The sequence below is a fragment of the Brachypodium distachyon genome, chromosome 1 (genome assembly GCF_000005505.3).
Source record: "Brachypodium distachyon strain Bd21 chromosome 1, Brachypodium_distachyon_v3.0, whole genome shotgun sequence".
Lineage (NCBI taxonomy): Eukaryota > Viridiplantae > Streptophyta > Magnoliopsida > Poales > Poaceae > Brachypodium > Brachypodium distachyon.
Window position 1 is genome coordinate 74,046,503 of NC_016131.3, and position 15,214 is coordinate 74,061,716.

Consider the following 15,214-nt stretch of genomic DNA (forward strand, 5'->3'; position numbering starts at 1 on the left):
CGACCGATGGCTGGCCTGGCGACGATTTCATTGCACTCTGCGCAGCTCAGCTCAGCTGCCAGCAGCATGGGCGCCATCAGAGTGACCATCACCCCTCCTGACTGTCAGGCAGGAAGGACCTCAGCCGTGGCAGACAGCCTTTTCTTTTCTCAACACTGCAGCCGTTGGTAGTGTAGCAGATGAATGAAAGGCCCTGACATGTACACGGGAAGAGCACGCACTTGAGGGCGAGAGCATAGGACTACGATGGACCATGGCCCATGCTTGCCATCGTCCGTGGCCATGCTTTGAACGACGCCCGTTTGGCTGCTTCCCTTTTTCACTGCTGATCATCGAGCAAAAGAAGAAGAAAGGGTCATGTTCAGAACTGGAGTTGATGGGCTCCTGGAGCAAGCAAATGGGCAAGGAGCTTCTCGTTTTTGCGGTCGACTTTGTGTATATGTGGCAGTTTCACCTTCCTGGAATGTATAATCAGGACCTTTAGCAAGTGTGGGATCTGGACGAGAATGCACCGCAGGAGATAGAAGGCCGAGATCTGGCTGAACAACGCAGCTTTAAACAAAGGTATTGAAAGAGTCCCATACATAGGCAAGGCCTGGTCCCTGGAGTTGAGTTTAGGGAACCCATCACACACCCAACTGCAACTGCACCCCATCCCTATCTATCCATCCATCCATCCAGAGAGGGAGGAAAGGGAAGGCAGGTCCACCACTGGCCACACCCACCTGCCAATGTCTACCACAGCCACGCAGCACAGGGTTTGGTTTCCAGCATACAGAAATGGAGGCATCAATGTGCCCACAGTACACCATTAACTCACACGAGACCAGCCTATATGTATGAATGAATGAAGTGAATGATGAAACGAGGGCAGGCTACGAGTGCTGAACAAATGAAATGAATCCAGTGTGCACACCAAACTGAATCCCTCCTATCCAACAGTAAGTTCTAGTCTACCTCCCCGCTCACCCCCTGTCGTCGCCGAACATCAGATCCGATCGGGGCAAGGGAAGTTCAACTTGGCAAAAAAAGACATATATGTTCATCCTCTCTATATATTTACGTCGGGCTCGCAAAAGGAGCCGAAACAAAGGAAAGAAACAACATCTAGGTGTAGGTGCCCAGACCCCACATGCATTGCATAATTCTGTGAGGCGTTCCGTCTTGCCTGGGCCCTGCTACATCGCGTCGACGCTGGCGAGATCTTGGAGGACCACCGGGCTACATACAACTTATGGTCCACGAGCAAGTTAGCACAAGAACCAACCATGTGACACTTGGTACTGTAATAATGTATCTTGGGGAGCGTCAACTTGAGCCAACCAGGCTTCTCAAGGTATCAAAGCTTCTTGTCATGGATTTGTGAGGTGCCGTTTCTACTTCCCAGGATACCCACTGATGAAGCAATTGGTGAAAAGATGCATGTCATGTGCCATGTCAAACTTGCACTGGCAAGCCATAGTTCTGGAATGACCTGATGCGGCCATCCCAACTTCCAGTGACTATGACCTGGCCCCAGGCATGAGTAGCAGCGTTCTGGCAAGAAGCCTTCAGGAACTTGTACTGAGATTTACGCAACGTAGACGTTGTTGCTGAATTGGATGGCAACTGCTCCTCTGGCCATGTAGCTGATCCCCTTGGAGCAGACTCCGCAAAGAATGCATTGCTGAGAGTGAAGTTGCCAGATGGTAAATGATACAGGTTATCACTGTCAAGGGAATCTTCGGCAGGGTATCGTGATGTGCTGTCCTGTATGTTGTGGAAATCGTCCGGGACCTCTTGCCTTGAAGAAGGGATGTTGCAGGCCAGAGAAATAGAATTCCTTGATCGCAAGGCATTCCACGGTGTTGCAATGGAGACATCGTTGCAGAAAAAGCGCTCGTATGACCATACAGTCTTCACACGGTTCGTGATTGGGTTAATTTGGTTTGCATAATTCCACATATAGATACTGGAGTCATCACTAGCAGAGATAATGTGATCTCCATCAGGGGTAAATGATGCAGAACCTTGGCTTGAACTTCGTAATCCTAAGGATGAGAAACAGAAATGTTAACTTAAGGGCCAGAGCATACTTTTGGAAGTAATTCTAGAAGAGGGTGTCAGTACCTTTGTAGTTGGAAATTACATGAACACCATCAAGAATGCGAACTTGTGAGTCACCAGATGTTACCATCAATTTTTTGGGATCAGATGGGCAGTACTGTCAAGGCAAATTTGAAGAAAAGAAAGCAACATAAGGATCACTTGTAAAATTAGGTAGACCGTGAATAAGTTATACAAGAAAATCTCTTATGCACTAGGCCATAGATTTAAGACAGTACCTGGAAACCAATTATTCTTTTCAGTGGAGACTTCTTTCTGCCATTCAGAGAGACTTGAGATTCCAGCTCTAGATGATTTTCTGTGTTAAAAAAGAAAATAAACTAGAAATTAGATACTGAAATGATTTTACGAACATTATATACTTCAGCATACAAAAACAAGTTAGATAAAGAAATACTTCTGTTCATCGAATAAAGTGGGTCAACAGCTTGCTGCATATGATGATAACCTGCCTACAGGCCTTAAGTTGTAGCCTGCATTTATATTTCCCCAAATAATACTTTGCTAACTGTTCGCTCATGGACATTACATGAATACCCACTTTCGGAAAATATAAAGAATGGATTAAATTTTGCTATTTTAAGGTTATACATTAGAATTTCCATCCCACCAAAAACAGAAGCCGCTGTTTCCTTCCATAACCACACATGGCCTTTGATCCTATTAAGTAATATATTGCGGACAGCACACGCTGCCACATATTCATAAATGTGCACACACCATTTCCATTGTTCCCTAGCTAATTTTCCAACTATTGGATGCGTACGTTTAATCTCTGCTAGTAGCACATTTTTGCATATCCATAAACATAGAGAGGAGCACAAGCAGTGAAAGATAGTTTGCACTGGGTATAGTACATGTTTCAAATAAACTCATGGTACAAGAACCAGCTACTGAAAAAAAAAACTCCTGTAGGCTGCCACTTGATGAAAGAACTTCAATACTAGTGGTAAACTATTTCCATGTTTCTAATATGCCGGAGGACGGAAACTACAATATGACTGCTAACATAGTCAATTCATATGCACAGACAGTTCTAAGACAATTTGCGTAGCAACTAGCGGATAGCAATAATCCTGATGTCGCTATTCTTATATCGAGGACAAAATGGAGATATCTCTATCATTAGTAATTTGCATATACATCTAGGATGTCCTTATGAAAGCAAAAGATATCGACATGTTAACTAACAAATGAGGATGTTGATTGAAGGAGCTACTGTTTCCAAAATTATTAGTTTGCCAATCATCAGAAAGTACATGTACATAAAGCAAATCTCAAAGACAAAATAACTCATGATTACCTGATGTGTCATAGTAGCGGCAATTTCCTGTTATGGTCCCAACCACTGCACCCTGAATGAAGCCAGAAGAAATATGAATCTCTAGGTGATTCAACAATTGGTCACTGGTAAAATGAGGTTGCTACAAGGATAATTGAACAAACCTTTCCATCAGGCCGGTAACAAACTGCAGTTACTATCTCTTTGGTATTAGCCCAATCTACAACTAATCTTCTACGAACATCCCAAATACGGACCATTCCATCGATAGAACCACTGATAAAATAATTGTCACTAGTAGGCTGAAACTGAACGCAGGTCACTGCATAATAGAGAAAATCAATACCAGCGCCAGATGGTGAGGATAAGCAGGTTTTGAAATCCAGTAGTTCAGGGGAAAAGGGCTTACCATAGTTATTGTGGGAAAAAACCTTCAGACAACTATTGCACCCAACCTGCCACAATCGGACAGTTTTATCCATAGAGGCAGAAAGCAAGTCCTGCATAAAACCAAGTAAAGATTGATATTTAGATTAGCATAACATCTATAGATTCTACAGGTACATGTAAACACACTGTTGAACTGCAACTGACCCCATTTTTCGACCATGAAAGATCCAAGATGACATCGTCGTGCCCATAGAATTCATGGACAGGCACTTGAGATATCCCAAAGGTTCTGTGAGGGATCACAACACAGGCCGGATCCGCAGTCCCCTTTGAACTCTTGTTCTGTTTGCTCTTAGTTCCTTCACTGGAGTTGACAGGAGCAAGTTCAGAGTTCTCATTCACTGTGAAGAAAACACACGACGGATCGTCCTCGGCAAAGTCGAGTCCATCAGGCCTCTCACCTTCCACCACCCGCCACACCCTCACCGCCCCATCCTCACCTCCGGTGGCCAAATACTGTCCGTCATAGCTAAACTTCATGGCCACGATTGCGCCTTTGTGTGCCTTGATCTCTTGCCCCCTGTATACCGCAGACAATTCCTTTGACCGCTTCTTGTAAGGCCTCACCTTGACCCTGTCAACCTTCCCAGACTTCCCAGAGCAGCTCCGGCTAGAACTGGAAGACGTCGAGTTCGCCTCATCGTCGTCCTCCATGTCAACAACGCAGGCACCGATGCCCAGCCTCCGCAGCCATCCGAACCTCCTCCTCCGCCTCTTCCCCCTCACCGCAGACTTCTCCGGGCTGGAGGACTCATCTGAATCCTCCACCCGCCGCATCAGCTCACGTATGAACGGGGACGAACCAGAGATCCTCTCGAATTCCGCCGCGGTAACCGTCCGGTTGGACCGCCTCTCCCTCAGGCTCCGGAAGCTCCCGTCCTGACCCACCTCGTCGACGACAAACACTGTGCCATCGTCCAGGTTCTTGAAGACGCACTCCAACACCTCCCCCGCGGGGTCGTCCGCCGGCACACCCGGCTCCTCGTCCCTGTCAGCGGAGCCAGCGACAGCAGCAGCAGAGACCAGCTCGGCGGCGGGGCTGCCGAGAACGATCCCCTCCTCGTCGTCGACGGCGGCAGATGTCCTCGAGCACGGCATCTCGTCAGGCCGGGCGCCGGGATCCAGGAGCCCCAAGGACCGGATGAACCGCTGGCGGCGCTCGTGGACGCTGCTGCAGGGCCCCGAGACCCAGACCTCGAGCAGGTCCCCGCCGCCGCAGTCGTCGGCACCCTCGTCGTGCCGCCCGGAGCTCCCCGGCGAGGAGAAGACCGACGCCGGCGACATGACCTCCCTTGAGTCGAAGAACTCGTCCCCCTCCTCCTCCTCCCGCGCCATGGGCACACACACGCTGCTCTCACCGCACCACCGGAGCCCCCTCGGCGGAGCCCGCCAGCACCGACCCCGCACGGCGGCGAATCCGGCAAGCCGAGGCGAGGAGGACCGGATCTCGCGCTCGGCCGCCGCCGCTTCTCGGATCTCGGGAAACTCCGCAGCAGCAGCCGCGGCCCCTTTTTCTCCTCGCCCCGTCCTTTATGGCGCGCCCACTGCCGCTGGCGTCAGGGGTTGGGGATGGGATGGATTGGGATGATGTACTCGTACTATCTCTCTGGGTTGGGATTTGGGAGAAGGAAGGAAGGGAACCAGGCAACCAACCAACGAACCAAGAATCCTGCGACCACCGGGGAGCGGGCGGAGAGAGCCAAAAGAAAGCAAATGAGTGTAGTAATGAAAGGCAAAGCAGCCCCGCCCGGCTCCGAGGAGAAGAAGAAGAAGAAGAAGAAGAAAGAGGAGGCGAGAGCCAAACAAAGAGAGCGACGGATGAAGGAGGGACCTTGATCTCTGGGATCCGTCCGGAACAGTGGATCGATCGGGTCGGGTAAACGCCACCGGAGGAGGTAAAAATGACGTAAAAACGCCCGGAATTCGTCCAATGCCACGGCCATTTTCGGTGAAAACTCGCAACATGGATATCCGCCGGTCGTTTGAACTGTTCGGATGGAAAATTAGGTGACCAGCCAACAAAACAAAACCCCTGGGTTTGACTTTCACAGAAGACGAGTCCTCCACGGGTTTCTTATTAAAGCTGTGGTGGGTTTAAGCTATTTAGTGTCGTTTTCGTTGATCGCGTGCAACGTACGGTCTTTGGATGGACCATGTTTTTTACTACTGGTTATTACTAGTAACAGTGTTTAGGGTGACGTGGATTGCCGAGGACCCAAGAACAGCGGCAATGATGTGGGGAGTACTGCCATGTAAACATCCCAGTGTTCGGTGGCGTGTCAACGGTTAAGACCGCTCTTATTAATCAACGGACCAGAATGGGGTAATGAAGTTTTGGTTTTGCTTGGAGATGTTAATTGTCTGCGTCACCTTCTCGGGCGCGTCTTGGACAGGTCGTAGCCGGGTCCAAGTCAATGGAGGAGTCGGCAACATAGCAGCACCAGCAGCCGGATAGCGCCATTTTGCAAAAAAATTTCCTTTCTCAATTGTATATTTTTTTTAGATGAACATCTCAATTGTATATGTTTCCTGCAGGACAACACATGCCTAATCTCCGTAGCAACATGGGCATCCGGCGCACGTCATTAAATTAATTTTGCATCCACTGTGGTGTGTGATATCTGGGACGCTGCACTATATCACATACTCACTCAGTTTCAAAACGTAGGCGCGTAACTTGTTTACTGTAAAACTTGTTAAAGTTTGGACTGGCAACTATATCAACGTGTACGGTGTCAGACTAAGATATTATGAAAACATATTTCGTGATGGATCTAACGGTACTCATTTGACACCATAAATGTTGATATTTTTGCTATATGATGGGTGCACTTTAACAATTTTGACAATACTGTAAAATTTTGATGGGTCACTTTAACAATTTCTCTTTTGACAATCAACAAAAAGTTGTACCCCTTATATTTGAAAATCATATGTATTAATAATTGGTTTCATCTTAAAACAGCGTTTCAAAATTATATGTATTAATTGGTTTCATCTTTACATTTTGCCCACATTTAATGATAGATGTACTAGTACTATACTTAAAATAGCCTAAAGAAAATATAAGCATTAAATTGATTTCCATTTTATTATATTTGATATCATTTAAAGCCCCGCGTGTTTGACTTTTTGTAGTCTCCAACACACTTCATGTTTGACCATGGTTTTTACATATAATAGGCGGCCTGGAGAATTACTGCTAATTTAAAGGATACGTGACAATTGAATGACAATGAAAATATTTTGCAAGACAGATGCAGCACTACCATTTCAGATGCTCAATTCATATGATTTATCAGCATATGCTCAAAGTGTTAAAATGTTGACCACACACATATATGTCTATTTTGATAGGGAATAGTACTCATCATTTAATTGAAAAATGGGGTCAACTTCAAGTCTTGCGCATTCCCTCTTACTTTTTTTTAGGGCGTTCCCTCTTACTTGCTTCCTAGCTAGAGTAAATATTTTATTTCGGCAGTAAAAAAAAGCTGAGCTGCCCATTTTATTGCCAGTAGTAGCTCGAAAATATGGTCCCGTACGCCGTCCATGTGTCTTGCATATCATAAGTCGCACGGCCCACCGACCGGATGCGTTCCAAAATAATTAATCGAAACATTATATATTTACAAACAGAAGCTGAGAATTGTTGTCGTTAATTTTCTCCAGCTGGGCAACTGATTAAACTAGCTTAGCTAAGCTAGTGATCGGACGCATGCATTCGCTATTCTACGGATACGAAATCTTACGTGGATACGAATGCATGCATACTTCCCGGCCGTGTCTTACCAACTCGTGTTAGCTGGCAAGGAGAGCACTTTTCTTAGGAGTTAGGAGGATGATAATTAAGAGCTAGTAGCACTAATTAACCGAGCTGGAGAAGCCAGGGAGCATTAATTTTGTCACTAGCTTGGGCTAGCTAGCTAGCACTAGCACGTACGGGTACGGTTGTTGATCAGACGTGTACGTGCTAGTTTTGCTTGGAGTACTATATTGTTAGCACAACTGGATTTTGACCATAGTTTTTTGTGGTAGATACGTATTATATATTAGCATACATTACCAGTGAAAGTTTTAAAGTGTTGATAGTACACATACTGATGTGCCATAAATTTTGAAAGGGGGTGCTTAATTATTTGAAAATGGAGTCAATTTCAGTTCAGGTCTTGCATATATCTCTGTCTTCCTACAGTGCACTTAAATTCAAGAGCTGAGCTGCTCTGTTTTTTTACACAAAAATATGGTTACAATTCCGAACGGTTTTTTGCTGGTTGCTATACGCATTGCATATGCAATCGTTTTGCACGCTGCCGATGTTGTTGCATGCCACAATTAAATACAACAGGTCGCCGAAGGGGTTCCAAATAATCGAGGCATTATACTAAGTACTCTTTACAAACAGACGGTGAGAATTTGTTGTTGTTAATTTTGTCCAGCTGATTAAACTAGCTAGCTTTGGGCCCAGGGAAATCTTACGTGGATACTTCTCGTGTCTTAGCAACTCGATCGTGTTAGCAAGGGGCGCGCTTTTCTTATGAAGAATTGAGCTAATACAACTTGCTTAGTAGCACTAATTATTAATCAAGTTGGAGAGAGCCAGTGAGCATTTCGTCAGTAGCTAGCCAAGCTAGCACGTACGGGTACCGGTTGTTGATCAGACGTACGTGCTACTAGTACTATATTGTCAGCACAACTGGATTTTGACCATGGTTTTGTGGCAGATATATATAATATAAGCAATTAGGTACGGAGTATTATGACTTAATTTGGAGCTCGTATTAATCCAGTTGTATCCATGCAAACCGTGCGTGGTGGATCTAATTAAACACGGAAAGATCGTGTTAATCCGCTCGTGGCACTGGATATTTAGTCCGGTGTCCGGCCCCTGTATATATCCAGACGGAGCATCACACGTACGTGCATGTGCACGGTATACGTCCGGGTCATGGCGTGCCAAAGGGAGATCAGACGGATATATCGATGCATATATGCATGAGCATGACGACGGATATCGGGTTATTTAGGAAACTCAGCCGTTCGTGTCGTACGGCACGTACGAAGGTGATGGAGCGAGACAACCATATATGGGTGGCTTAGCTGTTTCCAGCACGCCACAAGATATACATATAGCCATCCTTCCCAAAAAAAAAAGATATATAGCGCGGCAGCCCAGCCAGGAGTGTGTTTGTCTCTCTCTCTCGTCTGTTCCGAAAGGGGAAGCTGCCTGCCTGCCGTAGTACTTCGTCCGTGTCCACGGGGAAGAAAGCGATCGTGCGTGCGTGCTTCTGATTTTCTCCGGGGTTCCGTTAGTTCCTCTCGGCAACGCGGAAAACGCCTCGTCCCGAGCCCAACGGTCACGTCTGGCGAACTGCAATGGAATTAACTGGCGTGCACACCGTCGTTTTCGCTCACCGGTACCCGTCCCAAGAGATGGATCTGTTCCCTCGCTCCAAAGTCCCAAAAACCATGTGTACATCGATCATATAGCGTGTGCTTAAATCAATTAGTCCGGAAGACTACTATGTTAATTTTGTTCATCAGAAAGAATGGAGTACGTACTCCTACTATGTTAATTTTATTCATCAAAATCTTGAACCGCACTACGTACTCTCGCTTTCACGGAAAGGGGTGATCGACCCGTGGGAGATTACTCTCCATCTCAACTACTACTCGAGGTACTGTTGGTCTCTGTGAGAACCGGTGGTTATAAGTTCCCATCCTTCCCATGCGATCGATGCTTGGACAGAAAAAGCAAGCAAGCGACACACACGCACTGATCGCTCGACCACACTTTTAACTTCACACTTTGCCTAAATTGGAGGGTGGTGATGTCGGATCAATCGCTGTTCTATATTTTGGAGGGACATGCATGATGCGTCCAATGCCGCACAGACCGGGAGCTAACTACTCTCCAGTATCCGGAGATATGCTTGATTGTTTGGTTTGCCCCAAGACGACGGTTTAGTGGTCAGAGCGAAATGCCACTGCATGCTACAGCTACTGCTAGCTCTCTCTACATATAGAGACTGGACTATAGAGATATATGCTTGCTTGATTTGATGTGATTCGCCTAGCTTATTATAGCTTCCTTTGGCTTTATACATACAGAATCCGCCTTTTACGCGATTCCTCTGCATGGATCGATGTCCATATGCATACATGGACCGGCGTTCGGCAGCACAGTACGTGGGTACGGACGGACGGAGGGACGTCTGTGTTTCAACAGCGAAAGGTGAAAGCCAAAGTCGCAGCTATAGCTGCATGCTATGTTTGGTCGATCGCTGTTACTAGTATTAGTTAACGTGTGAACTACTAAACCACAGCTATAGCTATAGATAATAGCTAGGCTAGGCTAATTATCGTTGCGTAGACTTTTTCTGCAGGCCCGGTAAATTTGGCAGACAGGAGATATATCGGGCATGTTGACCGGCCGGCCAACTCGTCGCGAAACGCATAGTAGCTTTATCCGGACCAGTATCGATCTCTTCGGGAAATCCGGGAACTAACTAAACAAGGTTTGACGTGGCGGCTGTTATCTAACTAAGTTGACCGCGTGGTTTGGGGGTGTGTCACTGTCGGCATGATAGTTCCTAGCTGCAACGCAGCAACAACCGATAGATTTCTATTGGACGATTCGGCTGCATCGATCTTAACTTTACTCCTTCGCGAAAAAGAAAAGAAAAATATCTTAACTTTACTGATCTAGAGTTTCAGTGGGTAGTTTAACGATCATACCGATCGAAACCAGCCACTAAGAGTTTGGTTAAGCGGAACTATAATTTACTCCGATAAATTAATTTCTCCTGCACAGTTGCTTTAATTAATAGGATTAGTACAACTGCATGCTAGAATCATGCATGCATGGGATGCATCCTAATGTCCCATTATCTTCTCTTTTCTTATTTTACTTTCCACACATGACTAGTACTCGTACTGCTTGGCACTAGTCAATTATTTACCGTGATTTTAATCTTCGAGGTTGCATGGCAGTACAGCACGTACCACACCAAAATCAATAACACAAGATCAAGCAGTAAAAAAGCACGCGGTCTCTTGATTGTCACCGACAAGACAGCACGTTTCCGAAGACGTTAATTTTGTCGTGTTAGTTGTTACTCCAAAGACTTTCCCAATGAACACGCACGTTTCAAAGAGTACATATATATACTTTGCCCACACAATTTGCCCCCAAAAGACAGCCCAGCAATCATGCAATACTATGATACCTACACAAAAGCTATTCTAATCGACCTAGTGTAGTGTGGGTGTCGCGCTCTTATCAAGGCACTAACCATGCATGGGTGCAAGGACTAATTGATTATAATTAAACAAAGAGAAGCCTAGCCCAGTCGACCCAGACCGGCCCAGACCCCAGTGTGATGGAACATGGCACCTTCCTTGGTGGACGATCGACAGGGATTAAAGCACAAAATTGATTAATAATCCCTGCCTGGTGGGAACACAGGTACACCTTTGTCACTTTGCTTTGATTTATTTAATTTTCTTCTATATTAACTGCTGTTGTCATCGTGCTAATTAAGCCAAGTGATCAGTCCATCCGGTGAATGAGATCAATAATGACGTGTCGGGTCACATTGCATCTCCATGTTTTCAGGAACGCAGTCTTTTAATCATTTGCAACATAACTGCGTTTGAGAACAAGTCTCCAATAATCCAAGCTAGTAAGAAGGGCCAGCCAAGATTACCATGGTCCGTCGATATATAGTGCAGGGCTAGAGCTGTGTGCATTAATGGATGCAGACACCGGAGATCCGTGTTTTCTCCTTTTCGAAAAGCAAACTGATATATACCTGTTTCTTTTAGTATGTACGTAACACGGTGTTTATATATATACTCCTGCCTTAGATAGCTTGCAATTGACAAGTGCTTTAAGCACCTTTCGGTTCCTCCCCTAAACAAAAGCAGGTTGCTTAACCAGGTGGTGATTGATCGACCCGACCTTGGCCTCTCTATCGATCATGCGCACATGTGAGCTTCAAGGGCTAATCACATGCCTAGCTACCTAGGCTAATTGAAATTCTTGTTTAAGATCCATGGAATCAAAAGCGATTCGATTCTGCGCGTGTACGCTGGAATATTACCAAGTGCGCGCGTACGTCGTCGACTCAAGCCTGAGAGATTAATTAACCAATTAACTTTGTTAATTTCCAATTATTAACGCCTACTAATACGTATACGTACGGCTCTCGATAGATATCGCGTGCTTGCATGTGATGGCACTGTTAGCAACTACATGACGAGCTAGCTAGCTTGGGGTTAATCATCTGGCTACCTACGTGTCATCTAGTAGCTTGGAGCTTAAAAAAAGGGTTGGATTGTTGCAGTGTCACCCAAAAGCTTGTGCAGCTTCACTTGCTTGGCCGGCCCAATGTACCTGCATATATGCTGCATGCAAGAAGATCGATGTTCACTTCACTTGTTCATCTCTTCCGTTCTTGGAGACTACAATGCACATGCATGCGGCAGGATTGGGTTTGACCAGGTCAGGTTGCCGAGAGCTAGCTCGAGCGAAACATGCACATTTTACGGCTAGCTACACCTACACTAGCTTCATTGTGAGTTGTGACAATGCATGGTGCATGCAAGAAAATTTTCACCCTCAAGCTGACAGATAATCAATAATTACAATTTTTTTCCCGTCCAAGCTAAACTAGCATATAAAGACGCATCTAGCTCCAGGTGTTCAAACCATAGTCACCGACTGCATGCATGCATGTTCTGTGACTGGCATGCAAAGCAGATATCAATCAATCATCAGAACAGCACCCACTTTTAGATACATCAAACACACACTGCACGTACGATGGATCTTTGTTGTATGCCAGGTGTTGGCATAAACACAGCTCGACCTTCATTATAACCATCCATATATAAAAATAATTCTTTAATCAAAAGAGAAACCCCTTCTAATGACATATATGATCGGGAGTAGATATAGCCGGCCAGCTAAACAGTGATGTACGTACATAGTAGCTAGCTAGGAAAAGCGCATCGATCAACTGTACACAGGTACAATGCATGATCGATTTGCTATAGAAAACACTTTTTCTCAGGTGTCACGAAGGCTCATCTCATATATGCCACTCTTTTATTTAATTTTAATTAATCAGGTTTTTGTGTGGCTGCAGGGTTCCTGCACATGCATCCGCGGGCGCAGATACTGTCCACTAGATACTGTACTGTCTGGACTGACTAGTACAGCTAGCAAATCAATCAGAGAGGAGCTAGCTAGCTATGAATCGATCGAGGGAACGTGCATGAACTAGATATAGGAGCTAGCTATATACTCCTTTGAGTTGGCCGGACTAATGAGTGGTTCTCTTCCATTGATGCATATATATACTAATTCTAGTGATCAGGCTAGCTTCTCTGTAGTCTGTAATTTACTGGTATTGGAATCTAGTGGGAGCTAGGAGAAGATGTTGAGGAGTTCGAGTCATTAACCTGTGATGAGCTAGTAGGGGCCGGCCAATGGCTCGAGTGAGCGCCATGCATCACATTTTTCCAGATCGATCGCTAGCACACCAACTTTTCTCTTATTTCAAACATCTCTTTTTCACTCTCTCGCTCTCTCATCCACACCCGAAAAGCTATGGCTTGAAAGCATATTCAACATGTACACAGTACATATGCATAAGTACAAAGATCAGGCTACATCGTTTTGACCTGTGTGTGATATTATAAGGAGCAGGAAAGTGATCCATTCAAAAGTTAATTTGCCGACGTGTTACGTGGCTTGCATGCTTCTGTACGTCCGTACGTATTACGTGCCACGATCAGTAAAAAGTTTGCCGACATGTCAAGTCTCGGGGTCAGATCAGGATCAATATCACTCTAGATCCATCATGAAAAATATTTTCATAGTGTATTGATAATTCTCATATGATGACTTTTTCTATAATTAAGTTTGATCAAGCTTTACAAAGTTTGACGGTCAAAGAAATATATACTCCTGTATGTAATTTGGAACGGAGAAAGGTACAAAGATGGCAACATCTTTTCAGCTATGTGATCAGGAGCTAGCAGCCGAGCTGGGAAATCAATGAACAGAGTTTGCCGAGACTTAGTTACGTGTCATGCATTGATCTGTCACCATGCCCCGTACGTCCGGACCCCGGACATGCTTGCATGATTACAGGAACATGAGTAGTATATAGTTGTGGTTAGGACTTATTAGGAGCTAGGAGACATATCTGACCGATCTATTTTTGTCTAGTCATACGTGTGACCAGGAGTACATGCAGCAGGCCGGAATAGTCTTCGCTACGTGGTATCATCATCCCCCCCGGAGATACAGATGGGCCGCTAGCTTGTTTCCTGGCTTTGAGCATTCCTTTTCATCAGCTATTGCTGCTGGATCTCAGGATCTGTGCTACACGGAGCTAGTCAGAGCAACTCTAACAGATACTGTAGTTGAACTAATAAATAACCGTCATTTTTTCGGTTTTGGATGTCAAAAAACGACCAGAACAAAAACCGTATATGATACCGAATCGACAAAAAAACATTCGGATAAACCGTATATGTTAGCTGCTTCAGCAACGGGAAGAAACACAACACGGATTGATAGATCAGATAATCGGCAGCACAGGGTGTTATATTTAGTAGGGTAACGGAATGCAATGTGAGCTAGCTGTCGTCCTAGTGGAGCTGTATAGTCACTGACAAAAAGGAAGGACGGTGCGTGGAGGCCTGAAGTGCCCTGGACTGGACTGAAAAGGATGGACATTGGCCAGCTTCGATGAACCGAATCGATCGGCAGATAAACATCCTTGTAGTGACCAGTAGCACCACGGCTCCGTTTGGATACGATGCTCTTGTGTTTACCTGGAATAGTTCTGTCATTTACAATATTGATAATATTCTCGCAAAAAAAATGACTTGAATTTGTATAGGGAGTAGATTTTTATGCAAATCCACGTCACTTATTTCCAGACGGAGAGAGTACGACAGGATATTAGGGTAACATCAACCTTTTTTAACTATGCCTAGAATAATCGCTGACATAGAAGAGAAAAAATGTCTTCTCCGAACTAAAAGTCTCTTCACAAGAAAGATGATTTTCTGATTGATTATTTAATTAATAATATTCATTCAAGTATTAATTGTAAAATACGACACTATAAAATACTATCCTATTATTGTCTGGAGCAAGAAAACACTGGAATGAAATTCGGCCGGGCCCGTTGAGTAGCTCGGGACAAAAGGCCCACGATGTGCAGCAGCTCTCGTAATACTCGTATAGATCGTGGGCCGGAATTGCAAACTGGAGGAGCCCATGGAGATAAGCGTGAGAACTCCTTGCAGCCCATCTACAAGCCTTTTCTCTCACTCTTTCTCCGAGGCTTTTGG

At 45.2% G+C, this 15,214-nt stretch overlaps 1 protein-coding gene across 1 annotated transcript; it reads right to left on the reverse strand.

Annotated features, from left to right (window-relative positions):
- Window positions 1-836: 836 nt before the first annotated feature.
- On the reverse strand, window positions 837-5,764 carry LOC100825146 (WD repeat-containing protein 44). Its single transcript, XM_003558927.4, has 7 exons — window positions 3,983-5,764; window positions 3,798-3,888; window positions 3,553-3,710; window positions 3,410-3,461; window positions 2,325-2,404; window positions 2,110-2,203; window positions 837-2,030 (listed from the first exon to the last, which is right to left on the reverse strand). The coding sequence occupies exons 1-7, from the start codon at window positions 5,171-5,173 to the stop codon at window positions 1,438-1,440; spliced, it is 2,259 nt and encodes a 752-aa protein (XP_003558975.1). The 5' UTR covers window positions 5,174-5,764; the 3' UTR covers window positions 837-1,437.
- Window positions 5,765-15,214: the final 9,450 nt, after the last annotated feature.